The sequence below is a fragment of the Falco peregrinus genome, chromosome Z, assembly GCF_023634155.1.
Source record: "Falco peregrinus isolate bFalPer1 chromosome Z, bFalPer1.pri, whole genome shotgun sequence".
Lineage (NCBI taxonomy): Eukaryota > Metazoa > Chordata > Aves > Falconiformes > Falconidae > Falco > Falco peregrinus.
This window is the reverse complement of record NC_073739.1, coordinates 43,698,740-43,713,715: the sequence shown is the minus strand read 5'-3', so window position 1 is coordinate 43,713,715 and position 14,976 is coordinate 43,698,740. Positions and strand designations below refer to the sequence as shown.

General features: G+C 39.4%; 1 protein-coding gene across 8 annotated transcripts in view; it reads left to right on the top strand.

Moving 5' to 3' along the window:
- The window catches only part of LOC101912817 (transducin-like enhancer protein 4), a 98,243-nt gene extending 83,492 nt beyond the window's left edge, over positions 1-14,751 (top strand). For 7 of the 8 annotated variants that reach the window (XM_055790557.1, XM_055790556.1, XM_055790553.1 and 4 more), the window contains 12 exons: positions 226-345; positions 902-955; positions 1,611-1,763; positions 3,016-3,148; positions 3,393-3,586; positions 3,777-3,853; positions 7,555-7,804; positions 8,888-9,135; positions 10,098-10,245; positions 10,848-10,998; positions 11,309-11,385; positions 13,020-14,751. In XM_055790557.1, the coding sequence (XP_055646532.1) occupies positions 226-345; positions 902-955; positions 1,611-1,763; positions 3,016-3,148; positions 3,393-3,586; positions 3,777-3,853; positions 7,555-7,804; positions 8,888-9,135; positions 10,098-10,245; positions 10,848-10,998; positions 11,309-11,385; positions 13,020-13,127 (1,713 nt within the window). In that variant the 3' untranslated portion in view covers positions 13,128-14,751. The remainder of the gene's footprint in view (positions 1-225; positions 346-901; positions 956-1,610; positions 1,764-3,015; positions 3,149-3,392; positions 3,587-3,776; positions 3,854-7,554; positions 7,805-8,887; positions 9,136-10,097; positions 10,246-10,847; positions 10,999-11,308; positions 11,386-13,019) is intronic. The other variant, XM_055790555.1, reaches the window with a different exon arrangement.
- The last annotated feature ends 225 nt before the right edge of the window (positions 14,752-14,976 follow it).

Below are 14,976 nucleotides of genomic sequence, written 5' to 3'. Positions count from 1 at the left end.
ACGATCTATCAGTTGATCACTGGTTTTTGTCTCTTGCAACACATTGTGCACTTCTAATACAAGATACTTTGCTGGGTAGCTATCACTGATTAAAACCCAAAGTGCTATCTGTGAGAACAGCTCCAAATCATTATCAGGTTAAGTTGTACTGAGGGATAGTTACAAATGGACCACTGTTTTGAATGAGTGACTTGATGGTGTTTTCTTTGTCTCTTCTGGCTGCAGAGCTCTTCTGTATCTCCCTCAGCCAGTTTCAGAACAGCAGAAAAGCACAGAAATTCCACAGATTATTCTTCAGATAGTAAAAAACAGAAGACGGAAGAGAAGGAAATAGCAACTCGTTATGTGAGTAAATTGTCTGCACTGTGCGTTGCCAAACTTAAGTGTTCCTCTGTAATTTCACCTGATTCCTGCCACATAATTAATTTTAAAATTGAGGGGCAAATGTTGAGCAGGTTCTTATTGCCTGCCTCTAACATATATGCTGGGTGGAAATTTTTTGGTGCCAACGTTTTATAGTGTTTTTAACAATACAAATACAGAGCACCTGGAAGGCATGTGACAAGAGGACTGAGCATTAGTTAGGCTGAGACGTGGTAGATCTGGACTCTAGCTTGGCTCCACTCCTCGGTGCAGTGCAACTTCGGATGAGCATTTTCATCCTGCTCACCACTGTGAAAACTGGGAAGAATGCTGTAGGTGTGGCAACTTGTTAAAGCAGAAGCTCTATGGGTGACCTAAATATTATACTTGTATTACCACATAAAGCTTGGTAAAAGTAAACACTATGTTGCATAGTTGTGAGCAGCCTTGCATTTCATTGGTTTATTTTTTCTCAGTACTTAAGAGATGTTGGGATATTAAATAAATGTTTTTAACACATTGTGATTTGTCATTGCAGGACAGCGATGGTGAAAAGAGTGATGACAACTTGGTAGTTGACGTTTCCAATGAGGTATACACAATGGTTGTTTTTCTGCCTTAAAGGGGGGGGGTGGGGGTGGGGGTGTGTGTGTCTTCAGTGGTTTCTGTGCATACTGAGTATGTGAATAAGATGACAGCCTTTGCTTTTGTAAAGGAGCCTGAAATTCCCCAGTGAACCCAGACAAGTCATCTTTCTTTGGAATGCAAATCAGATTTGTAACACTTATTTCTATCAAGGACATTCTTGTATGAACCAAAAGTCTGCTTGAGATACTTGAAGCCAGCACACAGCAGATAGGATACAGCTTGTAACAGTATCTGTGTTTTCTTTCACTCTGGCCAGGACTTCATTTGTGAACTTTAGCAGGTCTGCCAAGTGCCTCAACTCTTTTCAGTCTGTCACCTGACAAATGATATTTACCTGCCTATTTGAGTATCCATAGATTTTTAACATTATTTTTCATGGTTAATGTCATCAAATTTTAAGACTGTTTTTAAAAAAGAAATTAAAAAGTAGTCTTCCATTATACATCTTGATTTTACAATTTTATCAGCTAAATCAATTAAGAATGGAAGGAAGAGGTCACTTTTTATGACACATCTTCGTTCCAAAGTGAGAATTGCTCAAGACAAGCAATAGTAGCTAGTATGATGTTTTTATACTAACCCACGTTGCTGATATTTAGGATCCTTCCTCTCCCCGGGGGAGCCCAGCACACTCTCCACGGGAGAATGGCTTGGACAAGACTCGACTGCTGAAGAAAGATGCACCAATTAGTCCGGCGTCTATTGCATCCTCCAGCAGTACTCCTTCCTCCAAATCCAAAGAACTTAGCCTTGTAAGTGCTTCAAAGTGCTCCTGACCCGTGATCATCTGCTGAAACACATGCTTACCAGATTTATGTCTGGACACAATTTAGATTCCCACAGCTATCAGTAAAGCACTATGAAGCATCAAGTTAAAATTTGTTTAATTTATCTCTTCAAGGGAATTTTATAAAATAGTAAGGAGAAAGTCCACAGCCTTTTTTGGGGATAGGAGAAGGTTATTTTCACTGGTGGTGTGGGTAGGTGATAGATGTGCTGTACTGAGAGATGTTTTTCTCCTCCCCCATATGAAAAACTGTCATTCTGAGAATAAATAAAAGTACACAGGGATTTCTTGAGCTGTTTTCCTCTGCTGTGGTTTATAGTAAATTCAGTTCCCTGCTTGGATGTGATTTGGTTGTTAGCTTTGTTTGAATTACCAGGCCATATACAATAACAATAATTTTTATTTTCTACCTAAAAAGTAATCTGTCATTTACAAGAGCCTTCCTTGACTTGCATCGCAAATCACAATGCAAAAGAGCGAGCTGCCTGCAAGTTGGGGGTGTTCTTTCCTTTCATGTTTGTGACCACAGTTAATCACTTTCCTGAGCTGCACAGTAACTCCCTTCTCAGCTCTTCACAGGTCAGAGTACATGATTATTTAAAGAAATAAAATAAATAAAGAGAAAGCTTAAAGTGAATGTAGTGCTCAGGAAAGGTTATGGAATGACAGGTTCAGGCCTGGCAGTCAGTGGTTTGTCTGATGAACAAGTTTGTCACAAAAGTAACACCGCACAGTTCCTGACTTTATATCCATCACTGTCTCCATCCTGTGTTTGCAGCACCATGTTCGGGCAGGAGTTGTTGGTCAGTTGTGGGGTTTTTTTCTGCTTTTCTCATCCACCCGGCAGTGGCCTCTTACAGAAACTCATAATCATAATGGGAGCAGGTCCACTGTGAGCAGAGTGAGACCACCAACAGATTTCACGTATGCTGCCAATGTAATTGTCAGACGACAATGGTTTTCAGTCATTGACCTCATTCTGAATCATACAGATGCTCCTGATGAGGAAAGCTGTGAAGGCTGTAGTTAATTCCCAAAGCCATTCTGCCTTTTTCAGTGTCTCTGCAGCTTCTCTTTATTGCCAGGGACTGTTGAAACCCAAAAGCTAAATATCACTGATCATGCACACTCTGGTTTCATCAGCTATCTTTCCAACCACTAGCTAAAAAGGTAAAATAGCTAATAAATTTTCTTCCTTTTTCCTTTTTCGTGATTAGAATGAGAAATCTACCACTCCTGTGTCTAAATCAAATACCCCAACTCCACGGACTGATGCCCCAACTCCAGGCAGCAACTCCACTCCCGGACTGAGGCCAGTGCCTGGCAAACCCCCAGGTGTGGACCCACTAGGTTAGTGTCCATGTATTTTGATGATGTGGAACGGTGGCCATTTGTCCCTAAGCAGCTCCCTTTAAATCTGCATTGACGAGGCAGTATATTATAGCTGCCTAAACTGGATACTGAGCTGGTTCTTCAGCACTTCAGTACAGCATGCACACACACACACACACACATGTATTGCTGTTTGCCAAATTCGTACCTCATCTGATGGGTCTGGGTTGGCTGTGTGACCTCTCTTTTTTCCCCTTAATAGCTTCAGGTTTAAGGACACCTATGGCAGTGCCGTGTCCCTACCCTACTCCATTTGGGATCGTGCCACATGCTGGTATGAACGGGGAGCTGACAAGCCCTGGAGCTGCCTATGCCGGTCTACACAATATTTCCCCTCAAATGAGTGCAGCAGCTGCAGCAGCAGCAGCAGCAGCAGCTTACGGGAGATCTCCAGTGGTAAGTGTTGGCTGCTAGTGTGTTTGGTGTTGAGAGCAGTTTATATTAAATTTAAGACCTGCAGGGTTAAATCTAGTTCCATCTCTTTGTAATTTGGGGAGTATGCTATCGAGAACATGAATTAAACAGTCATCCTTTGCCTAACTCCATCTTTAATACACGTTTTTGTCTTGCTTTGGGGAAACTACAGGTTGGTTTTGATCCCCATCATCATATGCGAGTCCCAGGCATCCCTCCGAATCTCACAGGCATCCCAGGAGGAAAACCGTGAGTATTAAACATTCAGCTTTAAAAGTCAGTCATCTGTTGAAGTTGTGTTCTCTAGCCGGCTGGAATTCCACTTAGCTACCTTAAACTATTGTGTAAATAGAAATAAATACAGCTGTTTGGCAAGGGCAGGAGAAACATTGTTTAATCTTAATGTTGCATTTGTACATTTGTTTTGAAGACTAATAGTGGTCAACAAGAACTGGGTGATATAAAGGAGACAGAAATAAATGGAAAAAGGAGCTGAGCTTTGAGGTCTTCTTACATGCTGAATCTGACTGGTTGGTCTTATATGGAAATGCAAACTGGAACAGGTCTTTCCATCTCTGCTGTACTGTGCTTCTCCGATTAAAAAAAATATTTCTTTGTTCACAAAAGCCTTGCAATTACTTGCAAACTTAGAAGGATATAAACAGCACTGTGCAGAGAAAGGAACACTGAAATGTTTTGTTTGATTGAAAACACTGGAAAGAATTATTGTAGTGTAATGTTCAGATTCATCCTTGATGGAACTGACTGTAAAAGGTGACCTGCTCTACCAGGCTTCGCTTGTTGTGAGCCTTGGAAGAATTACACAGGTATGAAGAACTCTCTGCTCACATCCCTCTTGAGTTAGAGAAGGGAAAGAATAAAACAGCTATGTATACCATATTGATCCAGACTTTACGTAAGGGTCCTTAAGTTCCACTTCTTGCATGACATTTGTGGGAAACTGTGACCATCTAATACTGGAGAGTTTGAAGGGCAGGTGATGTTTGTGCTGTTCCTTCTCTCACCCTGGTAATAGGAATGTGTTTGTGGAGGAGTGGTTGGGGAGCAGTCACACACTTTCATGCACACATTTACCTGACAGTGAGCTTGAAGACATGCAGGATTAATAACAAACACATGTTGACAAGTAGTCAGTCCTAGTGCCTGTAACTCCTCTTGTACATATACGTCACACAAATCATAAACCACGTCCAGCTCCCTCAGACATCACATAGTAGTTGCCACTTCAAGTTGACTTTTCTGCTAGTTACACTGCCCTGTTATGTGGCTGTGTTAAGGCAAGTATGGAAACTGGTGTGCAGCAGCTTCCTGGACTAGCTGTTTGCATTAAAAATTCTTCAGGGCACAGATCTTCATCCTGCACAGATGGAGCACTTGGAAATCTCTTGATGCAATGTTTGAATGTCTGCTGAGTTCAAGTTCATCTTTGGTGGAGTTGGTCACCTGGAAAAAAGGTGACCAGCGCTACCAGGCTTTGCTTGGTGTAGTCTCAGAAACAACAATACCAGGGGTGCAGAGATCTCCTTGCTCACATCTTTCTTAGAGATGGGGGAATAAAATATGGGGAAAACTGATATCAAATTGCTTCAGTTCTGGTACATCTCCAAGGGTTTGAATGTTGTTGATGTATTGGTGACTGGTTTATAAAATTTATAACATTGTAACATATTTAAATGTAACTTTCATTTGTCTGCTTTAGGGCCTGAAACCTTTGAAATCTGTGGCTGTTTTAGCACAATTGCATTGTTTTTTCTTCATCTTAGGTGGGGCACTTTTCACAGCTGTCATTCAGGATTGTTACTTTCTCATTTACTCTTCTCTTAGAGTAAAACTTGTGTAAATTCTCTGCACTGTTGAGTGTTTGTTGAAATGGAGCAGGCAGTGTGTGGCAGGGATCTGGCCTCTGATAACTCTCGTTCACTTTGAAGTTATATCAAAATACTTCTGGAGTTATATCAAAACACTGAGGATTATACAATATGTAAATAGAAAAGGTAGCTGATGTCAAAAGAAGAAAAAAGTGCTGGACAGGTGTTTATAGTGTAAAATATTTGTAAGATATTTAGAATACTTCAAATAGGCAATGTGCAGTGTTAGTTCTCAGAGTGAAAAAAAAAAAAAACCCTCAACCACCACAAAACCAAACTAAGCAACAAACCAGCAGTTTAATTATACAGGCTGGTATGGAGTAGTGAATATAGTGAGAATAAAGGTAGTCACAGATCACTACAGACCTAAGCTTTATTTCTGTAATTGTTAAATATATTCCCTGTGTACTTTATAAACATGCTAAAACTCACATTGGCTGATAAAGTATCATACACAATGCTCAACAGGGCTTTGCAGAGTGGCTGCCTGCGGAAATCAGAAAAGATGCTAATGAAGTTCCACTTGTTTTGTTAGATATTTCAGGTGACCATCAGCTGCTTTTTCCAGTACATTACTGCAGCAAACAGGAATTAGGAAGTTAATGAGGAATATATTTCAGATTTCTGTGGTGATAATCAAACCCAAATTCTACTCCTCATATAGGCAGTTTGCTGCTTCTGACAACCACAGAAATCTGTCCTACCCTTTCCTGAATGTGTTTAACGTCAAAAAATGGAGAATGAGGATATGATCCGTCACTCAGACCTGCCAGAACAAGAAACAGCTCAGGATGTGAAGTGTATAAAGCTCTGGGAATAGGGCAGAAAGGTGAAAATGCAGTTGCATTTTGTCCCACTGAAAATTATTGTTTGAGTGTTAATGCACTATGAATCTTAAATAAAAAATTCAGTAATTGAACTCTGAAGACTGCCTTCTTCAGTGACTTTGAAGCAACAATTAAGGAATGATTTAAGTATTCTCATAAAACAATTTCTTTTTGTGAGCTCTTCTCATCCCACCATTGTGACAGTGGATTTTTCATCAGTGCTGTGATGAATTTTTAGATCAAAGGGAACGAAAGCCTTCTCTTAAGTATACCTTGGTATGTGTAAGTGAGCCCTCTTATAAAGTTGGTGCTCTTGTAACAGATACGATGTGTCAGGTAGCATCTCAGAACAAGACAATTTCACAACCTAACTGTTCTCCCTGGAAAAATTTTGATATGAAGCTGTTGATAGGTTATTCACAGGTGGCATAACTGGCAGTCACACAACGTGTTCTTTCTCAGTGAGAGCCCTGATTCTGGCAAGAGAAATTGGGATTTGTAGTTGTTGTGTCAGGTCCACACACAAGGAAAAAAAAAAAAAAAACCAAAACAGAAAGAAAGAAGAGAGCAAGCCCAAAAGGAGCAAGGAAATTTGAGTGCATTTCTGCTGACCTGTCATGTCAGATGTCAGCAACCATGCCTTGAGGACTTAACTTCTTGATGGTGGAGGTTTCACTGCACCCTTAGGGTACAGTGCTGGGCAGTTTCACTGGAGGGGTGTGGGACCCATGGCACATTGGGGGCAGTTTGGCGGCAGTCCAGCTGAAGTTTGCACATTGGAGTCAGTAAGGGGGCAACCAAATGTCCCCTGGCCCTCAGCTACCCACCATGCTCTGCAGCAGCCAGCCAACTATTTCTGTCTTCCAGGGGGCCCTGACCTGACCTTCTTTTCCTTCTCTGCATGCAGTGGTCTCCCCACGCCCCAGGTGTAAGAGTAGAGTTGTGTATCTTCACTCATGCCAGAAGTCCTCATTGCATGAATTGTAAAAGCTCATTTGATTGATAGATGGTGCTTGACTTTCCACGTTAAAAGAATAGTACCTAAGTTTGTGCTTTGAGGATCATGCTATAGATAAATAAATAATTCCTTCGTCACATGATTAAAAAGATTGCAAAAGGATCTGAGTGTGCAATCTGAATACCCACAGTGGAAACACACCTTTAATTCTGTTTCCTTAAATAGGCTTGAAGAAAAACTTCTTAAATCACGCCCTATCTTTTTTTTACCTCTTAGAGCATACTCATTTCATGTAAGTGCAGATGGTCAGATGCAGCCAGTTCCTTTCCCTCCTGATGCCCTCATTGGTCCAGGAATCCCTCGCCATGCCCGTCAGATCAACACTCTGAACCACGGGGAAGTTGTGTGTGCGGTTACCATCAGCAACCCCACGAGACATGTGTACACGGGTGGGAAGGGGTGCGTGAAAGTCTGGGACATCAGCCACCCTGGTAACAAGAGCCCTGTCTCTCAGCTGGACTGCCTGGTAGGTGAACAGGGGCGTGCAACAGTGGAATAAGGTAGCAGGTTGTGTTAAGATTGAAATGACACTGTTACGGTACAATAAATAGGGGCAATTTCAACGCTGTCATTGGTATCAAAGCTTGATATTTAATTTATAATTTTGGTGGCTTTTTGAACTGAGTTTGAATTATGTTCTTTGTCATACTTGTGATTTCCCCACCCCCAGTGAGTCAAAATCTCTTCAATATCCTAAAATTGTATCGATAGGGGGAAAGATCAAAGACACCACAAACATCGTTTATAAACTTTAACATTTGTTGGCAATCTTAAAGCTTGCTATCCTATCATGCTAAAAGTTGCTCTCTTGCAGCTATATTCTCTGAGAATATTTGGAGATGATGTCACATATTTTTTGTTTTGTTATGTGTGTGAATTCATTACCCTGTCTTAATGTGACAATTAAAAATATCCTCGACTGTTATTCGCAAATTATTTGAATGTGCTAACAAGATGAAGCATTGTTAGCAGCTTTTCTCATGTCATTTACCAGTTCATGATAAGATGTTGCTTCTTGTTACAGAGGCAGTAAAATGAGAACCGTAGCTTGTAGTGGCTACCACAGCTTGTAGTGGCTACACAAGCTGCTACGCAAATAAAGAAAATTGCCCAAATATTTTCCTGTGACATCTCCTAGATGATGGCAGCAAGTCTCACTGGAACAGAGTGTGGGGGAGTGTGCAGGGAATTTGGTACTCCCCCATGCCAAGAGGTTAATGTGCTGAAATAAACAGAGTATGAAAATGTAACTTTCTACATAAGCTGTCGAGTACAGCTAACTTGAATTGTTTTGGGCTGGGTTCAGGTCTTTGCATTTTGATGCTAATTAAGATTAAGTATCTCTTACTACTGAGTTTTGTAGATCAAGTTTAAGTACTTCCCTAATGTCATGTAATTTTCTGGCATTAGTACACTTTATCATTGTCATAAGTATAAATGGCTCATTAAAACCAGGAGGGAATACAATACTTTTATGGATTTCTGCTCTCATGTTAATGCTGTTTTCCTTTCCCCGTGAGTAATCTCTTGATGGCTTCTGTCTCCACAGAACAGAGATAACTACATCCGTTCCTGCAGATTGCTCCCTGACGGCCGCACCCTGATTGTTGGCGGGGAAGCCAGCACGTTATCCATTTGGGACCTGGCAGCACCAACTCCTCGCATCAAAGCAGAGCTGACGTCTTCCGCTCCAGCTTGCTATGCCCTGGCTATCAGCCCCGATTCCAAGGTCTGCTTCTCTTGCTGTAGCGATGGGAACATAGCAGTGTGGGATCTGCATAACCAGACTTTAGTAAGGTAGGTCGACAGAACTGGATCATCAGGTTGTGAAGAATTAATTAGACATGGCCTTATGTACTCTTCTGCATACATAAGCTATTTTCTCCATGGAGTCTGCCTAGCTGCTACCAGTATTTCATTGCTAGGCAATGTCATGGTAATACCTTGACAAAAGTCTATAAAATTGTTTATAGGTTTTGAGGGCTTCATAATTCCAGGCCTGTTGAGCAGCCTATAAATATAATTTCCTAAGATCAGCGGGTGTTGACACTGCTGTAGGTTCTTTGAACAGATGGTTTTCTTTGTGTCCTTGCAGCACACAGTGCTCACACTCCAATCTCTTTCATAAGTGCTCCAGCAAATATGTCTTGGGTAAAGATCTGTGTAAATTACCTCATTGCAAACTTAGCGTCGTAGGAGTTCGGGTTGCTGCTCAACTCTAATGTGCAGTAAGCTGGGACTCAGTCACAGAGCCTCTCTGCACACTGCACAGTGTGTGTGTTGTTATGTGTAATATAAAATAATATATGTAATCTTGAAGGCAGGCTTTTACTCCTTGATGTTCCCACTTAGACTGCTCTTTTTTTCCCAACTTTGTTGGTCACCTGCAGATTCTTATTAAAGTGACTTTTGAATGATCATGCTCCATTCCTTTGGGAGGAGGGGGGTGTTTTCAGTTGAACAGTGGGTATCAGACAGTCAGCAGCAAAGATCCCCAGAGTATCTGACTCATAAAATGTGCTTTTTGAAATCAAATTAGCACTTGGCTGTCTGGCCTGATTGTTTCATCAATTCATCACAAAACTCACGTGGTTGTCCCGGAATTTATATTAATCTCACATTGCTATTGGAATCTACGTTACTGTTGTCTGTAATGGCTGTGTGTCAGGGACTGAAAGAAAAAGGAGCTATTTGTATACATGCTCAGAACCAACTCTTTCCTGTGTGAGAACATGTGTATCTTCTTTCCATATTTGCAGGCAATTTCAGGGCCACACAGATGGAGCAAGCTGTATTGACATTTCTAATGATGGCACCAAACTATGGACAGGAGGCTTGGACAATACAGTCAGATCCTGGGATCTCAGAGAAGGGAGACAGCTACAGCAACATGACTTCACATCACAGGTTCAAGCTTAGAAGCTTTAGCATGTTAACAAAAATCTGTCATGGTTTTCTAAAACAAGCATTTTTGGATTTTGGTGGTGGTGGTTTTTTTAAGTAAAGAAGGCAGGCTCAAAGAGAACTCCAAAGAATTTTTCACTTGGTCTCACACTTTTTTTTTTTTTTACTTTTTTTTTTTTTTTTAATTTGATGTGGCAGCTAAACGTCTTTCTGGATTGTGACTATTTGACAGATTAGTACTTCTCCTGTGAGAATGGTGGAGATTCCTTTTTATAAAAGAACTGCCAGAGTAAAGTGTTCCTGTTGCTGTTTCTGTAGATTCTTGTTCAAAAATATTTTAAGAAACTATTTTAAAATGCTGTCAGATAAGCTAGGACATTAAATTTTATAGCTTGATTCAGTGCTTTACTATTACAGTTTTAATTGAGCTTTGTTTACATGAACTGATGTATCTTGATTGCTGTAGTAATTGGATTATCACATTTTTAAAACTGTAGTAGACCAAAATGTGTTTTTGCATAGTGTTAACAGTGTAGCAAGAGTTGGTGTTGAATATCGCAAGCTCGTTCCTTTACTGATTGCAGCATGTGCTGTGCTAATTCCAGATTTTCTCACTGGGCTATTGTCCAACTGGTGAGTGGTTGGCAGTAGGAATGGAGAACAGTAACGTTGAGGTGCTGCATGTTACTAAGCCGGACAAGTATCAGCTGCATCTTCATGAGAGCTGTGTGTTATCACTCAAATTTGCTCACTGTGGTAAGCAAATGTTTCTATGCCAGTGTTTTCCCTCCTGAGAAATTCTTTCAGGACTACCTTTAAGTGAAAGTAGAGGTATAGTTAAAAATTAGATGTTACATTTAAGTATTAACATTATTTACAAAATTCTACATGACTGCTTTTTTGTGGGAATTGCTTATGTTGTGATCGAATTTGGTAGTGGAACCAAATGAAAGCGTGACTGTTCTTTGGATATGTGTGAATGTATTGTTTTTATGATTAATCTGTTTCTTGGGGTGCATTCCTTGAAAACAAAATGCAACAATAACATTTAAACAATCTATTGCAGGCAAATGGTTTGTAAGCACTGGAAAAGATAATCTTCTTAATGCCTGGAGAACACCTTATGGAGCCAGTATATTCCAGGTAATAACCTCCTAGAAGCTGTTTTTCACATATATCGTAGTGCAGTAATGCTGCACATCTCAGGGTCTGTCATTAACTTAAGGAGTTTTTAAATGGAAATTCTTGGCTAATTACTATCTTCCTTTAAGACTTTGTAATTAACAAGATACGCTTTTGTCCTTTCTAACATTTGAGTGATTTAGCTCTTACAGTAAAAATTTAGCTTTTAATCCAAAATTGTTTCTAATACCCTTCTTTATCACCTTCTTGTGCATATTGCTGTGATATAGTACTCAAGTCTTGTTGTTAGATGAGCATTCACTGAAGGTCCAAAATGTAGCTAAAAGTGAAATTCATATTCAACACATGTATTTCTTTTGGATGAGATGAAAAAAGTTAGTGGATTGAACAGGCACACTTCTGAGCTGAAGGCTGTATCCTTATGGAGGAGCTCCATGGAGTGTAACTGGAAGTTGTAACCTTTCTATAGTATTTATCCCTCCAAGCCCAATATTAATGGCACTTCAGTGCCATTAAAGGAAAATGGGATTTTTGCATGTCCTTCTCTTTCACCCACAGGTACCTCTAGGCTGTGAATATTTTGTATTAACTGGTGTTCTGGTCCAAATGGTCAGGTCTCACCTGTACTGACACCTGTTGTGTCTCTGCTTTTGGGGACAATGCAGTTTGCCTTGACATGAGAAAGCTGAGGTCAGAGTTTTCTTGCTGGAGGATATTTAGTTCCACAACCACCTCCCACAGAAAGCCCACATGATCCTAACAAGAGCACATCACCCTTAAAAGTGATGTTAAAACCCCAGTGCAGCTTTCTTAATGAAGGGCAGAGAAAGAAGCTTTACATACAGTGCAGCAGAGGTTGCTTGGCAAAAACTTGGAATGACTGGGAAGTGTTTAGCTCTTGCAGTGAATGTGGACGTGTATTATGTAAAGAAAACATGCACTAAAACAGCAAGTAAAATGTGGCAATACATACACATAATCTCAGAAAAGACAGAAAAGCTGGGAGGGACAGAGCTACTGTGTCCTGTTGTATGCTATCTCCTGTTCAACTGAAGTACACTTGTGCATCCTGTTCCACCACAGTATCTTTTCATATTTACATCCTCCCTGATAATGCCTTTGTGCAAGGATTTTGTCTTCTGTGTTAGGGAAATAGTGAGAGGAGATAGGTACTTCTGTGGAGTCTCATCGTTTTATACATGTGGGTGGGTAGGGCTTTGTAGTGCTTCTCCATACGGATTTCTGATTTAAAACAAACAAGGAAGGGAAGAAGAAGAAGTTGGCTTTTCATTCATTTTATGCAAAAGCTAATGTAAAAAATATTAATAAATGCTTGCTTGTAAAATATATAGGAAGGACTGCTTCTTTTTTTTTTAATTACTAGATTATCTCTAGGTACATACCATTCACTTGCTTTGCTGCTGCTGTTTCTGTTGCCATAGAGCTTTAGGTGGAACAAGTTTGGAAAAACAGTTATGTAACAAAAGCTTCTGCTATGGTACTGATACTTAAATAAGCTTTCGGTGTCTTCCCTCTCTATAAACTCTACAATTAATCTTCAAGCCTTTCTGGATTGAAAGATTGGAAAACCGTAATTTTCTTTTCCCTTTTCTCTTTTGTTTTGTTTCTTGTAGTCCAAAGAATCCTCATCTGTGCTTAGCTGTGATATATCTGTGGATGACAAATACATTGTTACTGGCTCTGGGGACAAGAAAGCTACAGTCTACGAAGTTATTTATTAGAGACAAATCTGAATGCAGACAGAACTCCTTCTCCTAGCACTTTGCTGTATATTCCTTTTTTTTTTTTTTTTTTTTTCTTTCTTTCTAAACTGAGAACTTAAATGTTCATCACAGTTGTGGAATTTATTTTTACCTTCTTAACTTGCTGTTGATTTGTGAATGCTTATTAAGAACTTGTGATACCAAATTGTCAGATATCTACTTGGAAGAAGATGGAATAAGCATATTTAACAGTGAACTTGACTCTTTAATTATGTATTATAGCTGTAATGTATTTATTTTGTTTAAAGAAGTCTTTCTAACAATGAACTGACTAAATAAAGCTGTCTGGCCCGGCTTTAGTTTGAAAGGTACATTGTATACTTTGTGTTTTTGCAGGTGAATAAATTGGGGATCTTGGAGAAGGATGTTCAGGAGATAGTTAAAAGTTACACTAAATAGACTTGTAGTTTCTATTTAAAAAAATAAACTTTGTTATATTTTTTAGTCCTGTTCTTGGATGAGACCTCTAAGTGTTATTACAGTATAATTATTTGGTGGGAAGATGCTGTATCTTAACTATTTTAGACAGTCTTGGAAACTTAGAAAATTGCAAATTGTAGCCAGTGATCTACATGCCTGTGATGAATGGCAAATTCAGTTCACATCTAAATTAAATTCACTTTAAGTAAGAATGTGCTAATTTATATATTTGCAATGTTAATATAGCATCTTGTGTACAGATTTGTTCTCAACGCTTTTCTGTTGATAAACATAAAGCATTTTGGTGTCAAGCTAGGTTTTTTAATATAAACACCTCTCTTTGTTATATTGTAGAGAGTACAATAAGTTGCCTCAAAGAATCACCTTTGTAACTTCTGGAAACTTTTGCAATGTTTCCTTGAAAATGGGGATATGTGTCTTTGGGCAATTTTTCAATTACAAGATATTATGAAAAATATTTGATATGTTCTTTGGAAACTGCACTGAAATAAGAATGGATGCCTACCAATATACAAACTACAAAAGCAATGACCTCCGAGGTAGGATTTGGAAGAGTACTCATTCCGACATACAAAAAGGAATGGATTCTTACTGGGATAAGGACTTGCTTTGTTCGCCAGCAGTTCAATCCAAGTCTTGGTTGGATGTCCCTAAAATGGACGCAGACTGAGCCATTGTGCCAGAGACAACGTGTTACCTTTTTATGTTTGTTGTTGTTGCTGTTAAACTATGATCTGTGACTTTTTTTTTGAATGCTTTAAAAAAAATCTTTAAGTCTGTGGATCTGCTGATGTACAGTGCCTTTGCTGCTATGGATCAAAATCAAAAGACCCTTGTAGATAAATTTTATTGTATAAGTAGAAAATTACTTAATTTCATACTAGAAATGGATTGATGCTGCAAGTAAAAATGGACTGTTCATTGAAGTTCCAAATGTGGTAGCAAAAAATGGTGTCTTAAGTGCTTAGTGTTTGATGTCATTAACAGTTTCGTAATACTCTACATTGTAGAAAGATTTTGATACTAAACTGTGTCATTGTACATAGTTCTAATGCATTGTATTGACCACCAGTACTTCTATAATGGTAGATTATTGTTTGTGCATTCAGACTTTTAAGCATTAAACATAAGTAACTTCTAAGATGCATTTTTCTTTCCGCCCACCCCACCCCCTACCCCTGGCTTCTTTTTGTGTGTGATAATCTCAGTTATGTGTGCAGAATGCTGCCTGTAAGGACAACAGGCATTCAGTTGCAGAGCATGCCACTACAGATACTTTGTGATTTTGTCACTGAGGGACAATGTAGAGTTTCATAAGTTTTCTCTGAGCTAGCAAAATCAATTAATTTAGAGTTTCCCCGAGTTG